Source organism: Canis lupus, unplaced genomic scaffold, assembly GCF_011100685.1.
Source record: "Canis lupus familiaris isolate Mischka breed German Shepherd unplaced genomic scaffold, alternate assembly UU_Cfam_GSD_1.0 chrUn_S1835H2032, whole genome shotgun sequence".
NCBI classification, from domain to species: Eukaryota; Metazoa; Chordata; class Mammalia; order Carnivora; family Canidae; genus Canis; species Canis lupus.
The window spans coordinates 20,650-47,576 of NW_023330695.1; the positions used below are offsets into that span (position 1 = coordinate 20,650).

Here is a 26,927-nt window from a genome sequence, read left to right on the forward strand (position 1 = left end):
TTTAATGTCTTTTTGTTGTCTGATTGCTGAGGCTAGGACTTCCAGTATTATGTTGAATAGCAGTGGTGAGAGTGGACATCCCTGTCTTGTTTCTGATCTTAGGGGAAAGCCTCCCAGTGCTTCCCCATTGAGAATTATATTTGCTGTGGGCTAAAAACTATAGAACACTTCTTAATGAAATTGAGGAAGACACAAAGAGATGGAGAAATATTCCATGCTCATGGATTGGCAGAATTAATATTGTGAAGATGTCAATGTTACCCAGGGCAATTTACATGTTTAATGCAATCCCTATGAAAATACCATGGACTTTCTTCAGAGAGTTAGAGTAAATTATTTTAAGATTTGTGTGGAATCAGAAAAGACCTCTAATAGCCAGGGGAATTTTAAAAAAGAAAACCATAGCTGGGGGCATCACAATGCCAGATTTCAGGTTGTACTACAAAGCTGTGGTCATCAAGACAGTGTGGTACTGGCACAAAAACAGACACATAGATCAATGGAACAGAGTAGAGAATCCAGAAGTGGACCCTCAACTTTATGGTCAAGTAATATTCGACAAAGGAGGAAAGACTATCCATTGGAAGAAAGACAGTCTCTTCAGTAAATGGTGCTGGAAAATTGGACATCCACATGCAGAAGAATGAAACTAGACCACTCTCTTGCACCATACACAAAGATAAACTCAAAATGGATGAAAGATCTAAATGTGAGACAAGAGTCCATCAAAATCCTAGAGGAGAACACAGGTAACACCCTTTTTGAACTCAGCCACAGTAACTTCTTGCAAGATACATCCACGAAGGCAAAAGAAACAAAAGCAAAAATGAACTATTGGGACTTCATCAAGATAAGAAGCTTTTGCACAGCAAAGGATACAGTCAACAAAACTCAAAGACAACCTACAGAATGGGAGAAGATATTTGCAAATGACATATCAGATAAAGGGCTAGTTTCCAAGATCTATAAAGAACTTATTCAACTCAACAGCAAAGAAACAAACAATCCAATCATGAAATGGGCAAAAGACATGAACAGAAATCTCACAGAGGAAGACATAGACATGGCCAACACGCACATGAGAAAATACTCTGCATCACTTGTCATCAGGGAAATACAAATCAAAACCACAATGAGAATGGGGAAAATTAACAAGGCAGGAAACCACAAATGTTGGAGAGGATGTGGAGAAAAGGGAACCCTCTTACACTGTTGGTGGTAATGTGAACTGGTGCAGCCACACTGGAAAACTGTGTGGAGGTTCCTCAAAGAGTTAAAAATAGACCTGCCCTACGACCCAGCAATTGCACTGTTGGGGATTTACCCCAAGGATACAGATGCGATGAAATGCCGGGACACCTGCACCCCAATGTTTCTAGCAGCAATGTCCACAATAGCCAAGCTCTGGAAGGAGCCTCAGTGTCCATCGAAAGATGAATGGATAAAGAAGATGTGGTCTATGTATACAATGGAATATTACTCAGCCATTAGAAATGACAAATACCCACCGTTTGCTTCAAGTGGATGGAACTGGAGGGTATTATGCGGAGTGAAGTAAGTCAGTCGGAGAAGAACAAACATATGTTCTCATTCATTTGGGGAATATAAATAATAGTGAAAGGGAATATAAAGGAAGGGAGAAGAAATGTGTGGGACGTATCAGAAAGGGAGACAGAACATAAAGACTCCTAACTCTGGGAAACGAACTAGGGGTGGTGGAAGGGGAGGTGGGCGGGGGGGTGAATTGGTGATAGGTACTGAGGGGGGCACTTGACGGGATGAGCACTGGGTGTTATTCTGTATGTTCGGAAATTGAACACCAATAAAAAATAAATTTATTATAAAAAAAAAGAAATGACACATACCCACCATTTGCTTCAACGTGGGTGGAACTGAAGGGTATTATGCTGAGTGAAATAAGTCAATCGGAGAAGGACAGACATTATATGTTCTTATTCATTTGCGGAATATAAATAATAGTGAAAGGGGATAGAAGGGAAGGGAGAAGAAATGTGTGGGAAATATCAGAAAGGGAGACAGAACATAAAGAATCCAAACTCTGGGAAACGAACTATGGGTGGTGGAAGGGGAGGTGGGGGGGGGGGTGAATGGGTGATGGGCACTGAGGGGGCACTTGACGGGATGGGCACTGGGTGTTATTCTGTATGTTGGCAAATTGAACACCAATAAAAAATAAATTTATTTTAAAAAATGAGGGAAAAGAATAAATTTTAGTTATAAATTTCATTTAAATTGGTATGTTACAAATTCTACAGAAGACAAAAATTTGAGTGTCACTAGTTAACGAAATTGATATGCATCTTTGGTTTCTAATTTGAATTATATTGCAAAGTGCATTCCAAACTTCTTGTTGTGATTTAGTTCTAATTTTAAGGCATTATGGTCTGAGAATATGCCAGGGACGATCCCAATCTTTCCGTATCGGTTCAGACCTGATTTGTGACCCAGTATATGGTCTTTTCTGGATAGGTTCCCGCTATCCCTTCACTCTGAAGAGTTTTGATCAGGAATGGATGCTGTATTTTATCAAATGCTTTCTCTGCATCTATTGAGAGGATCATATGGTTTTGGTTTTTCTCTTGCTGATATGATGAATCACATTGATTGTTTTACGAGTGTTGAACCAGCCTTGTGTCCAGGGAATAAATCCTACTTGGTCATGGTGAATAATTTTCTTAATGTATTGTTGTATCCTATTGGCTAGTATCTTGTTGAGAATTTTTGCATCCATGTTCATCAGGGATATTGGTCTATAATTCTCCTTTTTGGTGGGGTCTTTGTCTGGTTTTGGAATTAAGGTGATGCCTCATAGAATGAATTTGGAAGTACTCCTTCTCTTTCTATCTTTCCAAACAGCTTTAGTAGAATAAGTATGATTTCTTCTTTAAAAAAATTTTTTTTAAACTTTTATTTATTTATGATAGGCACACAGTGAGAGAGAGGCAGAGACACAGGCAGAGGGAGAAGCAGGCTCCATGCACCGGGAGCCCGACGTGGGATTCGATCCCGGGTCTCCAGGACCGCGCCCTGGGCCAAAGGCAGGCGCCAAACCGCTGCGCCACCCAGGGATCCCCTGATTTCTTCTTTTAAACTTTTGATAGAATTCCCCAGGGAAAGCCACATGTCCCTGGATTTTTGTGTCTTGGGAGGGTTTTGATGACCGCTTCAATTTCCTTCCTTGTTATTGGCCTGTTCAGGTTTTCTATCTCTTACTGTTCTAGTTTTGGTAGTTTGTGGCTTTCTAGAAATGTGTCCATTTGGCGTATAGCTATTCATAATATGTTTTTTTTTCATAATATGTTTTTACAATCCTTTGTATTTCCTTGCTGTTGGTAGTGATCTCTCCTTTCTCATTCATGATTTTAATTTTAGTCTTCTTTCTCTTCTTTTTAATAAGGCTGGCTAATGGTTTATCTTATTAATTCTTTCAAAGGACCAACTCCTGGTTTTGTTGATCTGTTCCACAGTTCTTCTGGTCTCGATTTCATTGAGTTCTGCCCGAATCTTTAGTAACTCTCTTCTTCTCCTGGGTGTAGGATCTATTTTCTGTTTTTTCTCTAGCTCCTTTAGGTGTAAGGTTAGCTTTTGTATTTGAGTTCTTTCCAGTTTTTGAATGGCTGCTTGTATTGCGATGTATTTCCCCCTCAGGACTGGTTTTGCTGCATCCCAAAGATTTTGAACTGTTGTATGTTCATTCTCATTAGTTTCCATGAATCTTTTTAATTCTTCCTTAATTTCCTGGTTTCCCCTTTCATCTTTTAGCAAGATGGTTCTTAACCTGCATGTGTTTGACGTCCTTCCAAATTTCTTGTTGTGATTTAGTTCTAATTTTAAGGCATTATGGTCTGAGAATACGCAGGGGATGATCCCAATCTTTTGGTATCGGTTCAGACCTGTTTTGTGACCCAGTATGTGGTCTATTCTGGAGAAAGTTCCATGTGCACTTGAGAAGAATGTGTTTTCAGTTGAGTTTGGATGTAAAGTTCTGTAGATATCTGTGAAATCCATCTGGTCCAGTGTATCATTTAAAGCTCTCATTTCTTTGGAGGTGTTGTGTTTAGAAGACCTATCAAATGTAGAAAGCGCTAGATTGAAGTCACCAAGTATAAGTGTATTATTATCTAAGTATGTCTTAAATTTGGTTATTAATTTGGTTATTAATTGATTGATATCAATTCTTCTGGTGGAGGGGCCTTTGTGCTGACTTTCAGGTGTGGGCACTTGGGGGAGCTGATCAGCCCCCTGCGTGGTGCAGGGCTCAATGAGTGATGTTATTTTTTTTATTTTAAATTTTAAAAATTTTTATTATTTATGATAGTCACAGAGAGAGAGAGAGAGAGAGAGAGGCAAGACATAGGCAGAGGGAGAAGCAGGCTCCCTGTGGGGTGTGCGATGCAAGACTTGATCCCAGGAACCCCGGATCATGACCGAAGCCAAAGGCAGATGCTCAACCACTGAGCCACTCACAGGCCCAGAAGACTACATTTCCACACCCCAGAGGATTTTGCAAATGTCCCCAAATTCTCAGTCATCCCACCAACTTCTAAAGGGAAGCCAGCCAGCTCACAGGGGATCTCAGAGATTTGAGAGGCTTGGGCCTCCTCGCATATATGCTTTGGGCACCCTTGGCCACTGCCCTCTGTGCGCATGCGCAGGGATGCCAGCTTCTGAGGTGCGCAGGCGCATTCACATTTAGCAGCGTTGCTAGGTTACACTGGTTCTGCGTAGGAAGATTCTAAGTCGTTGGGCTTAGTCCCTGAGACATTGAGGCGAGGCCCACTTGCCTTATTGCTGGCGCGGGAGTGTATCGCACTAGAGGCGGTGAAACCTGTGTCACTGAAGCCTGTCGGCTTCATTATGGAAAAGAGATCTACAGCGCGGAATGGGTGGGGCCTGCTGCGCTTCGGCTTCAACCTCAGGCCTCTGAGGGTCAGGTCGCCGCCTATGACTATGACTGTTGACAGCTTCCACAGCCCCGGTCCCGGATACCACATCAGATATCAAGATCTCCGGGGAATCCACAGAGCTGTGATTGAGGGCGATACAGAAAAAATGCAGGAGATACAGCAGTTGCTGGTTTTTGGTTTACATGACTTAAATAAAAGGGACAGGAAGAACAGGTAACAGGGCTTTTGAGGTGGGCGGGAGGAGTCGGGGCGAGCAGTAGAGGGGCTCGTGACATTAAAAGCAAAAATTCTGGAGTTTGATTCAGCCACAGACACAAAAAAAAACGCCTCTGAATCAGAAAGTAATATTAGCAAAATAAAAGAGAATGTACTTGCAAAATATTTACAACATATGTTTTGGAGAAAAAGAACATCTTCGTTTTACAGGGAAGTTATTACAGGAATGAGATAGGGGCCCCTGGATGGCTGAGTCAGTTGGCCTCTTCTGACCTCCTCTCAGGGTCATGATCTCTGGGTCCTGGAGCTTAGCCCCTGGTGAGGCTCCCTGCTCAGTGGAGAGTCTGCTTTTCTCTTTCCCCCTCCCCTCTGCTGGTGTTCTTAATTTCAAATAAATAAAATATTTTAAAAAGAGGCATAAAATCCCATTTTCCATCTCAAGCTTTGTGAAGATAAGGAATGATGTTACTTATACTACTTAAAATTTAAGTTGTTTTGGACTTTTCAGATAGTTTGGTGGTTATGTACCACATTGAAAAATAAGTATTTCCTTGAGCCATGAAGCTTATTGATGTAAAATATCTTTAGGAAATAATTAGAAATAAATAATATACAATATGCTATTCTCAGCACTATTTACAATAGCAGTGTATTAAGGAGTCACTTAATGGCCTGTATTCGTAAATGGCAGTGTATCCAGAGGCTGGACTACTATGTGACCACTGAATGTGGCAGAGATAATTGATACACATTAACATGCAAAGCTGTACTTTGGATCATTAAATGAGTGAAAAATTGTTTTGATGATACATACATATAAGCAGACAATGGTTTTGAGTTAGCCAAAAAGATGTGCAAATATAAAATTAGTTATCTTCAAACATTTGGATTCTAAGTGGATTTTTCATTTTCTTAAAATCTGTGATTTCTATAGGAAAGATACATAAAAATTCTAAGAAAGGTTTATTATCAATGAACTAATCCAGGAGAACAAGAATATGAATCTTGTGTAGACAAAAAATAGTTTCTACTTATTTACTTTAAAGAGATTTTATCGATTCATTTGAGAGAGAGACCAGGCAAACAAGCAGCAGGGAGGGGCAGGGGGACAACAAGCAGAAACCCATGGAGCAGGGAGCCTGATGATGTAGGGCTCGATCCCAGGACCCCTACACTTGAGCCAAAGGCAGATGCCTAACTGATTGAGTCACCTAAGCGCCCCTCTTCCTATTCAAAAAAAATTGATGGGAGAGGATTGGTATTTTCTAACAACCTTTAGCCTCTTCAGAACTAAGGGGAATATTTTTATCTGTATTGTAGGTTGTATTACGCATACATTAAATATATACATACGGTTTTATTTATTTTTATTTATTTTTTTAAGGATTTTATTTATTTATTCACGAGAGACACACACACAGAGAGAGGCAGAGACACAGGCAGAGGGAGAAGCAGACTCCATTACAGGGAACCCGACGTGGGACTCGATCCTGGGTCTCCAGGATCACACCCCAGGCTGCAGGCGGTGCTCAACCGCTGCGCCACGGGGGATGACCTATACATATGTTTTTATTATGTGCAGCTTTATAACATCTAATAAGTGAACGGTTAATGATTTTATTTTGGTTAAATCCTTATAAAAATAAAAAATAAAAAATACAAATGGTATTGCAAAACCTTATAGAATTTTTGTTGTATCCCTCTTCTGAAAAAAAATTAAAAAATAGCAAATACACATTTTATTGCTATTTCAAAAATATTAGTTTACTTCACAAAAGTTTTCTTTAAAAATATTGAACTTTCTTGGTGCCTTGGTGGCTGTTTGTTGAGCATCAGACTCTTGATTTTGGCTCTGGTCATGATGTTAGGATTGTGGGGTTGAGCACCCTGTTGGGCTCCATGTTCAATGGGGAGGCTGCTTGAGATTGTCTCCCTATCTCTCTGCCCCTCTGCCCTTCACCGCACTCCTGCATTCTCTCTTTTTCCAAGAAATAGATAAATCTTTAAAAACTACAGAGCTCTCCAAATGAATTTTTTAATAATAAATTTATTTTTTATTGGTGTTCAATTTGCCAACATACAGAATAACACCCAGTGCTCATCCCGTCAAGTGCCCCCCTCAGTGCCCGTCACCCATTCACCCCCACCCTCCTCCCCTTCCACCACCCCTAGTTTGTTTCCCAGCGGTAGGAGTCTTCATGTTCTGTCTCCCTTTCTGATATTTCCTACCCATTTTTTCCCCTTCCCTTCTATTCCCTTTCACTATTATTTATATTCTCCAAATAAATTTATGTATTCTTTCAGTCCATTTATTTCTCAGACAAACCTGAACACAAGTTATGTAGCAGACATAGTCTACTCAGGATCTTTTCAATTTTAACAAGAGTTCAGGGACTCCTGGGTGACTCAGTGGTTGAGCATCTGTCTTTGGCTCAGAGAGTGATCCCAGAGTTCTGGGATCGAGTCCCACATTGGTCTCCCCGTGAGGCACCTGCTTCTCCCTATGTCTGTGCTTTCTGTCTGTGTCTCTCATGAATAAATAAAATCTTAAAAAAGAAGACTCCATGTTGCCCAGTATGAGCAAGATGAGAAATTTTATGTATTTAGGTTTTAAGGCTTTCATTTTTAAGTAATCTCTCTACCCATCATGGGGCTGGACATTTAAGGACACATGCTCTACAGACTGAGCAAGCCAGGCACTCCTAAGATGAGAGATTTTATTTTATTTTGTAAATGATAAAAGATGTATTTATTGTAAAAAGAAAAAGAGAAGGTCATGGGAGGGGAGGAATAGAAGGAAAGCGTGGATCTCAAGCAAAATCCACCCTGAGCATGGAGCCTAATGTGGGCGTCTGTCTTCATGACCGTGAGATCATCCTGAGCTAAAACCAAAAGTTGGACACTCAGTCAACTGAGCCACCCGTGTGCCCCTAGGTGAGAAATTTTAAATGGAAGTATTAGGACTTAATCTCACGTGAAGCTTTTCCTTGGAACTTCCTGTCAAAGGAAAACATTTCTGAATCAGAAATTGTAAAAGATTACCTTTACCTGCCCTTTTGACATTGCAATAATACTAAATACTAATATTGGTAATTGAAAATACTTGATTTCTATGAATCTAAACATTTTCTATTAATTAAAATGCTTAGTAAAATGAGCTCCCCACCACCCCCCCAAAAATAAAAGAACTCTCCCCGTTTATTTGAATCCTGAGTTTCTTTTGACTTAAAATCCCTTGAAACTTAAAGTAAGGGTTGCTTTAAAAACATTCTTTTGTTCTTTTAGTCCTCTCTTCTCATAATGCTTTCAACTACTGAAAATTATTTTAGCTCTTGAACAATGTAATTCCAAGCATAGGACTAGAAGTGCAACAGACCTGTTGTATATGTCACTATTATTTCACTTAAGACACACCGTAGATTGTATGATGCCCCACTATTTATGTACCAAGAAGAAATTTTTAGAAATCATGCCAGTTATAGTTTTAAGACATTTTGAATTAGAAATTGGATTCCGATGTCAGAGATATTAAAAGGTGACAAAATGAGCATCTTGGAATCATTGAAATAGAGTATTCTTGCTCATCCTTAAACGTAGCTGCAAAGTGGGCATAATTGGATTGTTTTCCCTAATTGTAGTGGGTCTTTGTAAGTTGTAGTAATAGCTATAATAATATTTGTGCTAGGAACTAGTATTCTAAAACTTTGCATGGATCCTCATTTAAGGATCACGACAAGAGGTCTTGTGAGATAAGTACCTTTTATTTTATTTATTATTACTATTGTTTTGTAACCTCTATAACCAACAGGGGTCTCGAACCCCTGGCTCCCGAGATCGAGTGACATGCTCTTCAGAGTGAGCCAGACAGGCGACCTGAGACAACTATTTTTATGCCCATTTTGTGGATGAGGAAATTGCGATAAGGCTAAATGGTCACTGTGAAGCGACAGAGTTAAAGTGGGAATCAAACCCAGGTTGAGCTGCCTCCTGAGGTCATGCTCTTCCTAAACAGATAGGCTGCTCTTTTAATAGAGCGGTGAAGAATCACTAATAAATATTGTACTTTCTTCCAAAGAAAACTAAATCTTTGTTTTGGAGTCATGAGAATAATACAGTATTTAACATTTACAATTCTGTGAATTAATTTGAATGTTTTGGAAAGGTACACTGTAATTTCCTGACAAGTCCTTTCATGCTCACAGGACGGCTCTCCACTTGGCGTGTGCCATTGGGAGTGTAGATATGGTGAAGATCCTGGTACTTTCTCAATGCCAGCTAAACCTCCGTGATGGAGAAAACAGGACAGCTCTCGTGAAGGTGGGTGGTCACACCTATGTCTGCCTGAGGTGGATTGGATTGAAGTCCTTGGAATGAACATTTGTTGCAATTAAACATAACTCATTGGTGAAACTTGTGGCATGTTTCCTTTCAGTTCCCAGAATTTACATTCTGTTTCTCGTTATAATGCTGACAGGCTGTACAATGCCAAGAAGAGGCATGTGTAGATATTCTTCTCAGAAAAGGTGCTGATGTAAATACTAAGGATTTCAAGGACAACACCGCTCTCCATTATGCGGCCTATGAGGGAAATATCTCAATAGCACGCAAGCTGCTTTTGAATAAAGGAGATATAGAGGCCAAAAACAAGGTACAGGTCAAGTTTTTTTTACAACGTATTTCACATTATAAATAAATAAAAAAAATAAATAAATAAATAAATAAATCAGTAAATCAGTAAATCAATCAGTAAATAAATAAATAAATGTAGCTGCAAAAGGTTTTTCAACATGTATATGTAGATATATTTGTACTATAGCACATATATATATGAAGACATCGACACTGAATTTTATACAGCAGGTCCTGTCATCATGGAAACAACTCCAAAACCAAGGCAGAGGGAGGGAAAGAGAAAAGTAATGCATATAGTAAGGAAACATTCTGTCTGCTAGCTACCCTTCCACCCCAGAAAGAAAATCTTCCCCTTTGTGCCTGGGAGTAGATGGTGCCCTCAGAGCCCACAAAGGATTGAAGGCCTAGAGGGGAGTGTGGTGTTGATGGAGGCCGAAAGCTGTGCAGGGGCTTAGGAAATGGATGCTTCTGGGGATGAGTAGGAGACCGTGACCCAGAGGAGTAGCTTGGGTGAATGTAAATGGGAGGAGAAAGCAGCAGGTTGTAATAGGCCTTGGGCACTCTAGGCCCTAAGGTTCAGAAGATGAGAGCAGGGGGATCAGGTCATGACATCCTACAGGTGGTATCTGCTTGTGCTGGTAGCCACTCTGCCAGCCATGTACCACGGTGAGGCCTCCCATTCCGGAGAGTAGCTCCTGCTCAGCCTATGTAGTTCCTCAGTGGGGTGGTAGGTGTGCATGGGGAGCTGGTGATGACCACACTTGCCAGTCTCCCTGTGCTTTCTTTGACGTGCATTACCTTCAGTCGCTGCCCTTGCAGAAACACTGTTGTGTGTCATAGATAGGGTCGATTTTTCATATTTGGAAGCTCAAACATTTCCTGGATGAAAATATTTTGAAATAACTGTCTAAGCTTTTGCTTTAAATAACAACACTTTTTATTTTTGAAGATTGTATTTATATGAGAGAGAGCAAACATGAGTAGGGAGGAAAGGCAGAGGTAGGGGAAGAAGAGGCCTTCCCACTGAGCCAGGTAGCCTGATGCACGGGGCTTGATGTCAGGAGTGGGATCGTGACCATAACCAGAGAGAGATGCTTGACCCACTGAGCCCCCCAGGCTTACCATAATACTTCTTCCTTCCTGCCTTCCTTTTTTTAATTAAGCTTTTTTATTTATTTATTTTTTCACCTCACACTCTGGGGTTTATGTACTTATTTTATCTTTTAGTTTTTTCTTTTTAAATTTTTTTAGTTGGAGTTCAGTTTGCCAAGAAAGAGCACAGGACCCAGTGCTCATCCCGTCAAGTGCCCCCCCCCTTGGTGCCCGTCACCCAGTCACCCCAACCCCCCACCCACCTCCCTTTCCACCATCCCTTGTTTGGTTCCCAGAGTTAGGAGTCTCTCATGTTCTGTCCCCCTCACTGATATTTCCCACTCGTTTTCTCTGCTTTCCCCTTTATTCCCTTTCACTCTTTTCTATTCCCCGTATGAATGAGACCATGTAATGTTTGTCCTTCTCCGATTGCCTTACTTCACTCAGCATAATACCCTCCAGTTGCATCCATGTTGAAGCAGATGGTGGGTATTTTTTGTTTCTAATTGTTGAGTAATCTGTGGTATATGTCCACAATGGAATATTACTCAGCCGTGAGATTTTATTTTTTGCGGGGGAGTGAGCATGTACAAGCAGGGGGTGTTGTGGGGGCAGAGGGAAAAGAAAGAGAGTAAGAATCTGAAGTAGACTTTGCGCTGAGTCTGTCGCAGCGCTGGATCTTATAACTCTGATCATCACCTGAGTTAAGACCAAGAGTCAGATGCTCAACGGACTGAGCCACTCAGTTGCCCCTAAATAATGATACCTCTAAAGAAGCATTAGAGAAGGCAAGTTTCTTTTATGTATTTATGGCAAATATTTATGAGAACACAGAATGTGTTCTGAAACTTTATTTTCAAAAATGTTTTCTCACCCAGTTTGTTTTCTTATTTAGTGTCAAACAACAGAGGAAAGCAAAATTTGCCTTGGAAATAGGCTTTGTCTTAAAACACAAAACAAGTGTATTTTACAATATCAAATCTTGCTGCTGTTGAGAAGTTCCTATTTGATCAAAAAGTGATTGATTAACACGGTCAGAGTTTGTCTTTTATCAGCCTTGACTTAAGAGGGACAAAAGAGGGGCAAAGGAGAAAGCAGTCAGGAACATGCAGAGCGATTTAGAAATTTGGCAAGTGAGGGGAAATATCAAGACAAGGTTTTGGGATTGTGTTTGTTTTTCTTAGTGTTTATGTTTAGGTAAGGAGTCTTCAATTTTCAGGGATAATAATTCTTACTTTACGAACCAGTGAGTGTGTTGTAAACTTATATAGAGATCAATTCTAGGAGGACTCTAAGGACATCAGATTGGCAGTAAACAGGTGGTTGAATGGGCACGAAAAGGGACGCCTGTGTGGCTCAGTGATTGAGCATATGCCTTCGGCTCAGGGCATGATCCCGTGGTCTCCGAATCGAGTCCCACATGGCACTCCTTGAATGGAGGAGCCTGCTTCTCCCTCTGCCTGTGTCTCTGCCTGTCTCTCTCTCTCTCTCTCTCTCTCTCTTTCATCTCTCATGAATAAATCAATAGAAATCTTAAAAAAAAAAAACAAAAAGTGGACAAGCAGAGGAAAGAACACAGTATAGTATTTTGCAGCTATAGCCACTTAGATACGAGTCTAAACTCTGCTTGCAAATCTAGAATGTCTTGATGGGAAGGATGTAAGGAGTGTGTAAATAATGGAATCAAGTTGCATTTTGAGTTTACTAGTCCTTGTTCTACCTCTAGCCATGGAAATTGAATGCAGGTTTGATAAGTGACTCATTTCTGTTTTTGGCTGAATCCTCAAGTGATAGGGAGAATTGGCCACATAGGTGAAAGAGGAGACTGGCATGGTTGTGTACTGTACTAGTTCTCAGCTAGACTTGTGCTGGTGAATCACAGTCAACTAGGGAACTTTAAAAGAATTTACAAGCCTAAACTGTCCCGTGAAGATTTCGATGGAGTGAATCCAATAACGTGTGTACGCAGAAATTTGGAAATAGGGTTTTGAGATTCTGTTACAACTCTTGGCTAACAACTACTGAATGGGTAGGTATACATATACAAATTTAGAGATGTAAAAATATTAAATCTCTGGAAGAGATTTAACTGAAGTTGGATACTGGCTACTTCCTTCCACTCTCTCCAACATTAGCCTTTCATCTGTCTGTATCTCTTTGAGAATTACAGATGAAAATTATTGGTCATCTCGTTGGCTTGAAAAATAATTACCTTTTCTTCCAACTATCAGTCATTCACCGGCACCCAGATGGGAAGTCTTTATGAGTAGTCTTTTAATAAGTAGAGTCTGACCCTTTAAAGATTTTACGTGTTTTGCTACCATTCTGATTATTACAAGCAGGGTTTTCCCAATTGCAGCAGTAGAAATCCGTGAACCTTCTTTTTTAGTTGAAGCTGTGCGATAGACTATCTTAGGATGTCTTTCAAATTCATAGGGCCCTGGCATAGTGCATAATCACTACTGTGTTAAACATTCAGCATGTAGTTAGTGACAATACAGATGGTAATTGTTTTAATAACTTTGCTTCAGCATTCCTCTGAACTCCTGTCTGTTCGGTTAGCAATGTGAGGGAAGTAAATACAAATAGATTGTAGTTGAAACAAGCATTGGAAAATTCTGACAGTAGGTGTTAATGAGTCTTCACAGCAATTTTCCTTAGAAGGTGGGGCCTAATTTGTTGGTAAAACATGATCCTGATGCTTTAGGAAAGGTTTGATGTCCAAGTGTTTGTTTTACGCACGGCCATTGGAAACAGTCACAGCAAATAGAAAAACACAAGTAGGCTATAGACTAAATGTGGCCCCCGGATGTATTTAGTTTCCAGTGTCAGTTGAGCTAACATTTAAAATTATGGCACGCATGTAGAACTCTGGATTTTGAGCTTTTCTTACAGATCACTTCTGGTACCTTGAGCCCATGCTGCTGTTTGGTATGCTGTGCAGAGGCTGTCCCTTTATAGGAGGCATGTGTCTCCAGTTTGCTCGTGTCCCCGCCTAGGTTCTTCACTGACTCGTGTCACCTGCTTTGCCTCCATAAGCACTGAGTTTACAATTACTGTTTTATGGTATATGTTGACAAAGATTTCAAGATTTTCAAGACACTCCATATTTAATTTGTAATATATATTTTGTATTTTATGTTAATTTCTTAGGATTGGGATTGAATTTTCTGTTTCTTTGTCAGCTTATTTTTTTCATTACTTTATTCAGTAATTGATGAGAGACACACAGAGAGAGGCAGAGAGCTAGGCACAGGGGGAAGCAGGCTCTCTATGGGGACCCTGATATGGGCTCGATCCCAGGACCCTGGGATCATGATGTTCACCCTCTGAGTCACCCAGGGCCTCGGGATGAGTTTTCTAAGTTAAGAATTGAAAGTCGTTTTTTTTCACAAACATTTTTTCTATATATGTACAGTAATCATGTACCTTTTGGAATATCTGCAAGCCATGTGAAGTTAATCCTGGTTCTACTTGGATAGATTATGCATATTTCAGACAGTATTCTCTTTCTCCTTGGTATTATTCCCTAAATACGCAATTTATATAGTAGCTTTTATTATACTAAAAATAATCCGTATAAAGCAGTATTAGAATTTTTGAATAATAGTTTTTACTTAATCTCAGTTTCCCAACATGTAAACACCCAGTGCTCATCTAGTATTAGAATTTTTATTGGTAAGTCATGACATTTTTATTTCTGATTTACACTTAGTCTAAATTATAAAATAATCATAAATAGCAATGATAATAGAAACTAGAATACAAACAGGTTTTTTTTAGAAGTAGATGTGCATTAGGTTCTCAGAATGAGTATAGTAGAGAATAAAATCTCATTGACTTATTTCACTTAGCATAATACCCTGAGTCAGTCAGAGAAAGACAATTATCATATGATCTCATTCATATGTGGAACTTAAGAAACAAGACAGAGGAGAAGGGGAAGAAGAGAAAAACTTAAACCAGAGAGACTGAGGGAGACAAAGCCTAAGAGACTCTTAATCATAGGAGCCAAACTGAAGGTCACTGGAGGGGTGGAGTGGAAGGATGGGATAACTGGGTGATGGACATTAAGGAGGGCACATGATGGAATGAGTCCTGGGTGTTACATAAGACTGAGGAACCACTGACTTCTACCTCTGAAACTAATAGTATGTTGTATGGAACTGAATTTGAATAAAAGGGTAAAAATGAGAAAAATCTCATACTGAGCTTTCTAACAGTTAAGAAAAAACTTTATCATGGTATAATAGGAGAAAGTCCAAGGACTATTTATTTAGTTATTTATTTTTAATATTTTATTGTTCTTATTTTTTATTTTAAACAAAAAAACCCACAATTTTTTATTGGAGTTCAATTTGCCGACATAAAGAATAACACCGAGTGCTCATCTCATTGTGGGCCCACCTTAACCAAAGATTATTTAGTATTAAGTGGTCAAAATTCATTTGAAGCTTCTTTCTTTTATTTTTATTTATTTACTTTTCTTTTTAATTTTTAAAAGGTTTCTTTATGCATTTTAGAGAGACAGCACACACATGCACAGGCTTGTGGGGGTGGGGGAGGTGGAGAGGGAGAGGGAGAGAGAGTGTCTTAAACAGACTTGGTGCTCAGTGCCAGGGGAGCCCCGAATCCAATGTGGGGCTGGATCCCACGACCCTGAGATCACACCTGAGACAAAACCAAGCGTCCCTCAACTGCCTGCACAACCCAGCTGCCCTGAAACCTAGCTCTTTTCATTCAGAGTCCATCTCCTTAGTGACTCATTTGGAGCTGGAGTGTTTTATGTTGACATCTGGGATCCCCATACCATTGATAGATGAGAATCCAGCAAGTTTGTACAACCTGGAGAAAACCCTTACCTTTATTGGAAAGTTCTTAAAACTATATCCCTGGGAACTCTTGTTTCTCAAGTATTAATGTTTGCTACAAAAGAAGGAATTGTCAAATGGGGATAAGCAAATGTAAATGGGGTTCATTTGTGCTAGATGTATAGTGCAGTTTTGTAATGTTTCACAAACATAGATGATCATTGAATCTTTCTTTCTTTTTTTTTTTTTAAGATTTTATTTATTTGTTCATGATAGTCACAGAGAGAGAGAGAGAGGCAGAGACACAGGCAGAGGGAGAAGCAGGCTCCATGCAGGGAGCCCGACGTGGGATTCGATCCCGAGTCTCCAGGATCGCGCCCTGGGCCAAAGGCAGGCGCCAAACCACTGCGCCACCCAGGGATCCCAATCATTGAATCTTTCTTTTGGGGCACAGTATCTCTTGCAAATCATGTGTTCTTTGGAATATAATTGAAGAAACACTACTCCGGAGATATCCATTAAAATCAGTAACGATACTTTAAATATTTACTACTATGTTTTAGAGAGTGGAGATACAGAGATAAAAAATAACCCCTCCCCTCTAGAATCTTTTGGTTTAGATGGTGCGGAATAAAATAACTAGGGTATACCATGATATATATTGTGAGAGAAGCAAAGATTCTTGGAGCCAGGCAATGTTTGAAGCGAGTTTGTGGAATGACTGCAGGTAATCTGTTGAAGAGGAAGAGGAGGTCTATTTTATTATTTTTATTTTAGTTTTTATTTTTTTTTATTTTTTTTTTTTTATTTTTTATTTTTTTTTTTTATTTTAGTTTTTAAAAAGACTTTATGTTTTTGAGAGAGACAGAGAGTGAGCAAGCAGGAGAGAGAGCACGAGTGGAGGGGAGGGGCAGAGGGAGAGGGAGAAGCTGACTCTTTGCTGCAGAGGGAGCCCAAGGTGGGACTCCATCCTGAGACCCTGGGATCATGACCTGAGCTGATGAGCTGAAGGCAGATGCTTGACCAACTGAGCCACCCACGCTCCGTGAGAAAGCAGTATTTTAAAAAGAAGGAGCAGCTGGTGAAACCATGGAGGGCTGAGAACGAAAGGGCTAATTTTATTTACTTTCTATGTTACATGTTTAAGTTACAGGATCGTTCAGAATTTTTACGATTCATTATCCAAATATGTAATTTTGTAAATTATAAATTTTGTTTGCACTCCTACAGGATGGCCTCACACCGCTTCTAGTTGCTGTAAATGAAAAAAAAGAGAAAATGGTGGCATTTTTAGTAGAAAAAGCAAATATAAATGCAGTTGACTACACTAACAGGTAAGGTTTTTTTTTTTTTTTTTTTTTTTTGGTGAATCTTAGTATTTGGTCGAGAGTGGTAACAATTTCTCAAGGCAGAAAGTTTAACTTATTAATAAGAAGAGTATTTATAAGTATAGTGAAAAATGTCAGCATGTGATCGGTTAGGTAGAAAACAATTACTCTGACAGGACAAGGTGAAGAACATTGTATAGTATAATTCAGAATCCTTTGTAATATAGATTGATGTCATTTGCAATAGTTTTTTTTTTCTGTATGATTTTACAGTAGCTAAAAGTGTTTCTTGTTGAAATTGTGAGTTTTTTCTTTTTTAGCTCAGAGCTTGATGCCAGAGTCCGGGAATTGAGCCCCACATAGGGCTCCCAGCAGGGAGCCTGCTTCTCCCTCTGCCTATGTCTCTGCCTTTCTTTCTGTGTCTCTCCTGAATAAGGAAATATAACTGAGAAAAAAAAATTTAGAGAGTCCAAGCAGAAACCTCTGAAACTGTCTCCAAGCCTTCATTTGGTAGGGTATACCAAAAACAACCCTGCATCCTAGCAGAGGTGCAGTGGGATAGTGCTAAAGGATGAAAGGCTGGTGAGCTCTATCACATTTCTGCTTGATTCACTAGTCTGGCCCATTCAGAGACAGGATAGATTGTGGCAAATATCTGTAGTTACTGTCAACTTAAAGAGTAATTCCAGTCATAGTTATTGTGCGCCTCTTATTGCTTCCAGAACAGATTGATAAGACGTCAGGTACATGGTATGTGTCACCACTGATTTGGCAAATGCATTCTTTTCTAGTCCGCTAGTGAATCAGAAATAGTTCATATTCATAGAGTATAGGCAAAGTGTTCATTCATTTAATTTGCCTCAGCGTTTTATTAACTCATGGAGCTAGACCATTTGAACATCCCCAGAATATCTCATTGGCCTATCATATTGACACCATGCTAATTTGACATGAGGATCAGTAAGAGGCTATAACGCTTTGGGCCCTTGGTAAGACGGCATGAATTGACATATCCGTGAAGTTTTGAGGCATCCAGTGGGCATGCCAGGATATTCTCGCAGGAGTGAAAGAAAAATTGCCACATTTTGAATACCTTTTCACAAAGACAGAAACTGGGAGACCTCTTTGGGTTCTGGAGGTAGCATATTTTACGCCACTAATTCTCAATGCGTTGGGGGTGGGGTGGTGGGAGAAGAATTCTGCTCCTCAGGGAGCATTTGGCAGTGTCTGGAGACCTGTTTTTTGACATGTCAAAAGCTGTACATACTTAATGTATCGAATTCAGTGAGTTTGTGGATAAGTATAGACCTCTGTGAAATCATCAATGCCTTAAAGCCATAGTCCTACCCATCACCTCCCAAAGTCTCTTCCTGGTCTCATTAATTAATTAATTAATTAATTGGTAAGAACACTTAACATAAGCTCTACCCTCTTAGCAAAGTTTAAGTATACAATGCAGTATTATTAGCTATAGACACTGCTAACAATAGATTCGTCTGGAGACATTTCCGATCCTCACAACTGAGGATGTTGCTGGCATCTAGTGGGTCGATGTCAGGAGTGCTGGTAAACATACCCAAGAGAGGCCTCCACAACAATCCACCATGTCCATGGTACAAGGTTGGGAAACCTTGTCCTACATTGAGTACTCGTTTCATCCATACACCTTGGTGAAACTAAGGAATGCAAGACTTCAGTGGTCTCAGAGCAGATGAATTGTGCAGCAGGTGCAGGCTGTGCTTAGGAGTCCTCACTGCTTTGGTCGCAGGATCCAGTAGACCCTATGCTATTCATGGTGTCAGTGGTGGGGAAAAGTTGTACCGTGGATCTCAGGGCAAGCCCCTGTTGGAGAATCAGAGCACAGGCCCTCGGGGTTTTCTGATCTTGAGTCCCCATCAGAAGCTTGCCTGTAGAGGGGTCCTACGGGAGACAGAAATGACTTGTATTCCTTCTGTGCTAAGTCATTGGCTGGACACAGCCTAGCAGAGACACAAGGCCTTGGTGTGAGTGCTACGGTGGATATGAAAATGTAGCAGCTGTCTACATTTTGAGCTGCAGTTCAACTGTGCTCTCTATGGTAGATCCTCTAGAAGACAAATCCAAAGAGTGCAACTCCCTGGCCTCTATATTAGTCTGGGTCCAATCGGAAGACAGATATGACGTAGTATTTTAAACAGTGGAAGTAAATATAAAAAATTACTAAATGATGATGAGATAGTAATGAGAAGGTGGGACAGAGAAGTCTGAAGTAAACTAATTCTTTGTTTTGGAGTCATGAGAATAAGCAGTATTTAACATTTACAATTCTATGAATTGATTAGCAATTTTTGAAAAGGTACACTGTAATCCTGACAAGCCCTTTCACACTCACAGGAGTTGTCTCCACTTGGCCTGTGCCAATGGCCATGAAGATATGGTGAAGCTCCTGGTAGATCGGAAATGCCAGCTAAACCTCCGTGATGTTGAAAACACGACCGCTCTACTGAAGGTGCGTGGTGACAGGTATATCTGCCTGAGATGGATTGGATTGAAGTCCTTGGAATGAACATTTGTTGCATTTAAACATAACTCATTGGTGAAACTTGTGGTATGTTTCCTTTCAGTTCCCAGAATTTACATTCTGTTTCTTGTTGTAATGCTCACAGGCTGTACAATCCCAAGATGAGGCATGTGTAGATATTCTGCTGAAACATGGTGCTAATCCTGATCTAAAAGACATCAAGGGCAACACTGCTCTCCATTATGCAGCATTAGGGGACAATGTCACAATAGCACAGAAACTACTTTTAAAGAAAGTAAATATGGAGATCAGAAACAAGGTACAGGTCAACTTTTTTTTTACAACGTATTTTATATTATAAATAAATAAATAAGTAAATAAAAATAGCTGCAAATGTTTTCTTTGTATATGTACATATATATATGAAGACATCGGCACTGAATTTTATACAGCAGGTCCTGTCATCCTGGAAACAACTGGAAAACCAAGGCAGGGGCAGGGAAAGAGAAAAGTAATGCCTGTAGAAAGGCAACATTTTGTCTGCTAGCAACCTTTCCACCCCAGAAAGAAAATCTTCCCCTTTGTGCCTGGGAGTAGATGGTACCCTCAGAGCCCACAAAGGATTGAAGGCCTAGAGGGGAGTGTGGTGATGATGGAGGCCGAAAGGTGTGCAGGGGCTTAGGAAATGGATGCTTCTGGGGATGAGTAGGAGACCGTGACCCAGAGGAGTAGCTTGGGTGAATGTAAATGGGAGGAGAAAGCAGCAGGTTGTAATAGGCCTTGGGCACTCTAGGCCCTAAGGTTCAGAAGATGAGAGCAGGGGGATCAGGTCATGACATCCTACAGGTGGTATCTGCTTGTGCTGGTAGCCACTCTGCCAGCCATGTACCACGGTGAGGCCTCCCATTCCGGAGAGTAGCTCCTGCTCAGCCTATGTAGTTCCTCAGTGGGGTGGTAGGTGTGCATGGGGAGCTGGTGATGACCACACTTGCCAGTCTCCTGTGCTTTCTTTGACGTGCATTACATTCAGTCACTGCCCTTGCAGAAACACTGTTGTGTGCCATAGATAGGGTCGATTTTTCATATTTGGAAGCTCAAGCATTTCCTAGATGAAAATATTTTGAAATAACTGTCTAAGCTTTTGCTTTAAATAACAACACTTTTTATTTTGAAGATTGTATTTATATGAGAGAGAGCAAACATGAGTAGGGAGGAAAGGCAGAGGTAGGGGAAGAAGAGGCCTTCCCACTGAGCCAGGTAGCCTGATGCACGGGGCTTGATGTCAGGAGTGGGATCGTGACCATAACCAGAGAGAGATGCTTGACCCACTGAGCCCCCCAGGCTTACCATAATACTTCTTCCTTCCTGCCTTCCTTTTTTTAATTAAGCTTTTTTATTTATTTATTTTTTCACCTCACACTCTGGGGTTTATGTACTTATTTTATCTTTTAGTTTTTTCTTTTTAAAAATTTTTTAGTTGGGGTTCAGTTTGCCAACAAAGAGCACAGCACCCAGTGCTCATCCCGTCAAGTGCCCCCCCCTTGGTGCCCGTCACCCAGTCACCCCAACCCCCCACCCACCTCCCTTTCCACCATCCCTTGTTTGGTTCCCAGAGTTAGGAGTCTCTCATGTTCTGTCCCCCTCACTGATATTTCCCACTCGTTTTCTCTGCTTTCCTCTTTATTCCCTTTCACTCTTTTCTATTCCCCGTATGAATGAGACCATGTAATGTTTGTCCTTCTCCGATTGCCTTACTTCACTCAGCATAATACCCTCCAGTTGCATCCATGTTGAAGCAGATGGTGGGTATTTACTGTTTCTAATTGTTGAGTAATCTGTGGTATATGTCCGCAATGGAGTATTACTCAGCCGTGAGATTTTATTTTTTGGGGGGAAGTGAGCGAGCATGTACAAGCAGGGGGTGTTGTGGGGGCAGAGGGAAAAGAAAGAGAGTAAGAATCTGAAGTAGACTTTGCGCTGAGTCTGTCGCAGCGCTGGATCTTATAACTCTGATCATCACCTGAGTTAAGACCAAGAGTCAGATGCTCAACGGACTGAGCCACTCAGTTGCCCCTAAATAATGATACCTTTAAAGAAGCATTAGAGAAGGCAAGTTTCTTTTATGTATTTATGGCAAATATTTATGAGAACACAGAATGTGTTCTGAAACTTTATTTTCAAAAATGTTTTCTCACCCAGTTTGTTTCTTATTTAGTGTCAAACAACAGAGGAAAGCAAAATTTGCCTTGGAAATAGGCTTTGACTTAAAACAGAAAACAAGTGTATTTTACAATATCAAATCTTGCTGCTGTTGAGAAGTTCCTATTTGATCAAAAAGTGATTTATTAACACGGTCGGAGTTTATCTTTTATCAGCCTTGACTTAAGAGGGACAAAAGAGGGGAAAAGGAGAAAGCAGTCAGGAACATGCAGAGCGATTTAGACATTTGGCAAGTGAGGGGAAATATCAAGACAAGGTTTTTGGATTGTGTTTGTTTTTCTTTAGTGTTTATGTTTAGGTAAGGAGTCTTCAATTTTCAGGGATAATAATTCTTACTTTACGAACCCGTGAGTGTGTTGTAAACTTATATAGAGATCAATTCTAGGAGGACTCTAAGGACATCAGATTGGCAGTAAACTGGTGGTTGAATGGGCACGAAAAGGGACGCCTGTGTGGCTCAGTGATTGAGCATATGCCTTCGGCTCAGGGCATGATCCCATGGTCTCCCGAATCGAGTCCCACATGGCACTCCTTGAATGGAGGAGCCTGCTTCTCCCTCTGCCTGTGTCTCTGCCTGTCTCTCTCTCTCTCTCAGACTCTCATGAATAAATAAATAGAAATCTTAAAAAAAAAACAAAAAGTGGACAAGCAGAGGAAAGAACACAGTATAGTATTTTGCAGCTATAGCCACTTAGATACGAGTCTAAACTCTTCTTGCAAATCTAGAATGTCTTGATGGGAAGGAAGTAAGGAGTGTGTAAATAATGGAATCAAGTTGCATTTTGAGTTTACTAGTACTTGTTCTACCTCTAGCCATGGAAATTGAATGCAGGTTTGATAAGTGACTCATTTCTGTTTTTGGCTGAATCCTCAAGTGATAGGGAGAATTGGCCACATAGGTGAAAGAGGAGACTGGCATGGTTGTGTACTGTACTAGTTCTCAGCTAGACTTGTGCTGGTGAATCACAGTCAACTAGGGAATTTAAAAGAATTTACAAGCCTAAACTGTCCCGTGAAGATTTCGATGGAGTGAATCCAATAACGTGTGTACGCAGAAATTTGGAAATAGGGTTTTGAGATTCTGTTACAACTCTTGGCTAACAACTACTGAATGGGTAGGTATACATATACAAATTTAGAGATGTAAAAATATTAAATCTCTGGAAGAGATTTAACTGAAGTTGGATACTGGCTACTTCCTTCCACTCTCTCCAACATTAGCCTTTCATCTGTCTGTATCTCTTTGAGAATTACAGATGAAAATTATTGGTCATCTCGTTGGCTTGAAAAATAATTACCTTTTCTTCCAACTATCAGTCATTCACCGGCACCCAGATGGGAAGTCTTTATGAGTAGTCTTTTAATAAGTAGAGTCTGACCCTTTAAAGATTTTACGTGTTTTGCTACCATTCTGATTATTACAAGCAGGGTTTTCCCAATTGCAGCAGTAGAAATCCGTGAACCTTCTTTTTTAGTTGAAGCTGTACGATAGACTATCTTAGGATGTCTTTCAAATTCATAGGGCCCTGGCATAGTGCATAATCACTACTGTGTTAAACATTCAGCATGTAGTTAGTGACAATACAGATGGTAATTGTTTTAATAACTTTGCTTCAGCATTCCTCTGAACTCCTGTCTGTTCGGTTAGCAATGTGAGGGAAGTAAATACAAATAGATTGTAGTTGAAACAAGCATTGGAAAATTCTGACAGTAGGTGTTAATGAGTCTTCACAGCAATTTTCCTTAGAAGGTGGGGCCTAATTTGTTGGTAAAACATGATCCTGATGCTTTAGGAAAGGTTTGATGTCCAAGTATTTGTTTTACGCACGGCCATTGGAAACAGTCACAGCAAATAGAAAAACACAAGTAGGCTATAGACTAAATGTAGCCCCTGGATGTATTTAGTTTCCACTGTCAGTTGAGCTAACATTTAAAATTATGGCACGCATGTAGAACTCTGGATTTTGAGCTTTTCTTACAGATCACTTCTGGTACCTTGAGCCCATGCTGCTGTTTGGTATGCTGTGCAGAGGCTGTCCCTTTATAGGAGGCATGTGTCTCCAGTTTGCTCGTGTCCCCGCCTAGGGTCTTCACTGACTCGTGTCACCTGCTTTGCCTCCATAACCATTGAGTTTACAATTACTGTTTTATGGTATATGTTGACAAAGATTTCAAGATTTTCAAGACACTCCATATTAATTTATAATATATATTTTGTATTTTATGTTAATTTCTTAGGATTGGGATTGAATTTTCTGTTTCTTTGTCAGCTTATTTTTTTCATTACTTTATTCAGTAATTGATGAGAGACACACAGAGAGAGGCAGAGAGCTAGGCACAGGGGGAAGCAGGTTCTCTATGGGGACCCTGATATGGGCTCGATCCCAGGACCCTGGGATCATGATGTTCACCCTCTGAGTCACCCAGGTGCCTCGGGATGAATTTTCTAAGTTAGGAATTGAAAGTCGTTTTTTTTACAAACATTTTTTCTATATATGTACAGTAATCATGTACCTTTTGGAATATTTGTAAGCCATGTGAGGTTAATCCTGGTTCTACTTGGATAGATTATGCATATTCCGGACAGTATTCTCTTTCTCCTTGGTATTATTCCCTAAATACTCAATTTACATAGTAGCTTTTATTATACTAAAAATAATCCGTATAAAGCAGTATTAGAATTTGTGATTAATAGTTTTTACTTAATCTCAGTTTCCCAACATGTAAACACCCAGTGCTCATCTAGTATTAGAATTTTTATTGGTAAGTCATGACATTTTCATTTCTGATTTACACTTAGTCTAAATTATAAATAATCATAAATAGCAATGATAATAGAAACTAGAATACAAACCGGTTTTTTTAGAAGTAGATGTGCATTAGGTTCTCAGAATGAGTATAGTTGAGAATAAAATCTCATTGACATATTTCACTTAGCATAATACCCTGAGTCAGTCAGAGAAAGACAATTATCATATGATCTCATTCATATGTGGAACTTAAGAAACAAGACAGCGGAGAAGGGGAAGAAGAGAAAAACTTAAACCAGAGAGACTGAGGGAGACAAAGCCTAAGAGACTCTTAATCATAGGAGCCAAACTGAAGGTCACTGGAGGGGTGGAGTGGAAGGATGGGATAACTGGGTGATGGACATTAAGGAGGGCACATGATGGAATGAGTCCTGGGTGTTACATAAGACTGAGGAACCACTGACTTCTACCTCTGAAACTAATAGTATGTTGTATGGAACTGAATTTGAATAAAAGGGTAAAAATGAGAAAAATCTCATACTGAGCTTTCTAACAGTTAAGAAAAACTTTATCATGGTATAATAGGAGAAAGTCCAAGGACTATTTATTTAGTTATTTATTTTTAATATTTTATTGTTCTTATTTTTTATTTTAAACAAAAAAAACCCACAATTTTTTATTGGAGTTCAATTTGCCCGACATAAAGAATAACACCGAGTGCTCATCTCATTGTGGGCCCACCTTAACCAAAGATTATTTAGTATTAAGTGGTCAAAATTCATTTGAAGCTTCTTTCTTTTATTTTTATTTATTTACTTTTCTTTTTAATTTTTAAAAGGTTTCTTTATGCATTTTAGAGAGACAGCACACACATGCACAGGCTTGTGGGGGTGGGGGAGGTGGAGAGGGAGAGGGAGAGAGAGTGTCTTAAACAGACTTGGTGCTCAGTGCCAGGGGAGCCCCGAATCCAATGTGGGGCTGGATCCCACGACCCTGAGATCACACCTGAGACAAAACCAAGCGTCCCTCAACTGCCTGCACAACCCAGCTGCCCTGAAACCTAGCTCTTTTCATTCAGAGTCCATCTCCTTAGTGACTCATTTGGAGCTGGAGTGTTTTATGTTGACATCTGGGATCCCCATACCATTGATAGATGAGAATCCAGCAAGTTTGTACAACCTGGAGAAAACCCTTACCTTTATTGGAAAGTTCTTAAAACTATATCCCTGGGAACTCTTGTTTCTCAAGTATTAATGTTTGCTACAAAAGAAGGAATTGTCAAATGGGGATAAGCAAATGTAAATGGGGTTCATTTGTGCTAGATGTATAGTGCAGTTTTGTAATGTTTCACAAACATAGATGATCATTGAATCTTTCTTTTGGGGCACAGTATCTCTTGCAAATCATGTGTTCTTTGGAATATAATTGAAGAAACACTACTCCGGAGATATCCATTAAAATCAGTAACGATACTTTAAATATTTACTACTGTGTTTTAGAGAGTGGAGATACAGAGATAAAAAATAACCCCTCCCCTCTAGAATCTTTTGGTTTAGATGGTGCAGAAGAAAATAACTAGGGTATACCATGATATATATTGTGAGAGAAGCAAAGATTCTTGGAGCCAGGCAATGTTTGAAGCGAGTTTGTGGAATGACTGCAGGTAATCTGTTGAAGAGGAAGAGGAGGTCTATTTTATTATTTTTATTTTAGTTTTTAAAAAGACTTTATGTTTTTGAGAGAGACAGAGAGTGAGCAAGCAGGAGAGAGCACGAGTGGAGGGGAGGGGCAGAGGGAGAGGGAGAAGCTGACTCTTTGCTGCAGAGGGAGCCCAAGGTGGGACTCCATCCTGAGACCCTGGGATCATGACCTGAGCTGATGAGCTGAAGGCAGATGCTTGACCAACTGAGCCACCCACGCTCCGTGAGAAAGCAGTATTTTAAAAAGAAGGAGCAGCTGGTGAAACCATGGAGGGCTGAGAACGAAAGGGCTAATTTTATTTACTTTCTATGTTACATGTTTAAGTTACAGGATCGTTCAGAATTTTTACGATTCATTATCCAAATATGTAATTTTGTAAATTATAAATTTTGTTTGCACTCCTACAGGATGGCCTCACACCGCTTCTAGTTGCTATAAATGAAAAAAAAGAGAAAATGGTGGCATTTTTAGTAGAAAAAGCAAATATAAATGCAGTTGACTACGCTAAAAGGTAAGGTTTTTTTTTTTGTGAATCTTAGTATTTGGTAAAGAGTGGTAACAGTTTCTCAAGGCGGAAAGTTTAACTTAATAAGAAGAGTATTTATAAGTATAGTGAAAAATGTCAGCATGTGATCGGTTAGGTAGAAAACAATTACTCTGACAGGACAAGGTGAAGAACATTGTATAGTATAATTCAGAATCCTTTGTAATATAGATTGATGTCATTTGCAATAGTTTTTTTTTTTCTG

The 26,927-nt window shown here is 39.9% G+C and overlaps 1 protein-coding gene across 1 annotated transcript; it reads left to right on the forward strand.

Moving 5' to 3' along the window:
* The first annotated feature begins 4,081 nt into the window (after window positions 1–4,081).
* Window positions 4,082–26,927, forward strand: LOC119878697 (ankyrin repeat domain-containing protein 7-like). Its single transcript, XM_038589279.1, has 7 exons — window positions 4,082–5,141; window positions 9,347–9,461; window positions 9,619–9,792; window positions 16,910–17,013; window positions 19,381–19,495; window positions 19,653–19,826; window positions 26,586–26,927. The coding sequence occupies exons 1-7, from the start codon at window positions 4,879–4,881 to the stop codon at window positions 26,691–26,693; spliced, it is 1,053 nt and encodes a 350-aa protein (XP_038445207.1). The 5' UTR covers window positions 4,082–4,878; the 3' UTR covers window positions 26,694–26,927.

What these genes read in the sequence shown, in the direction of transcription:
- LOC119878697 (XM_038589279.1), top strand. Translation starts at nt 4,879, where the DNA reads ATGGAAAAGAGATCTACAGCGCGGAATGGGTGGGGCCTGCTGCGCTTC. An exon ending in AAAAGGGACAGGAAGAACAG is followed by an intron (nt 5,142 to 9,346) that starts GTAACAGGGCTT and finishes TCATGCTCACAG; the next exon opens with GACGGCTCTCCACTTGGCGT. An exon ending in ACAGGACAGCTCTCGTGAAG is followed by an intron (nt 9,462 to 9,618) that starts GTGGGTGGTCAC and finishes TAATGCTGACAG; the next exon opens with GCTGTACAATGCCAAGAAGA.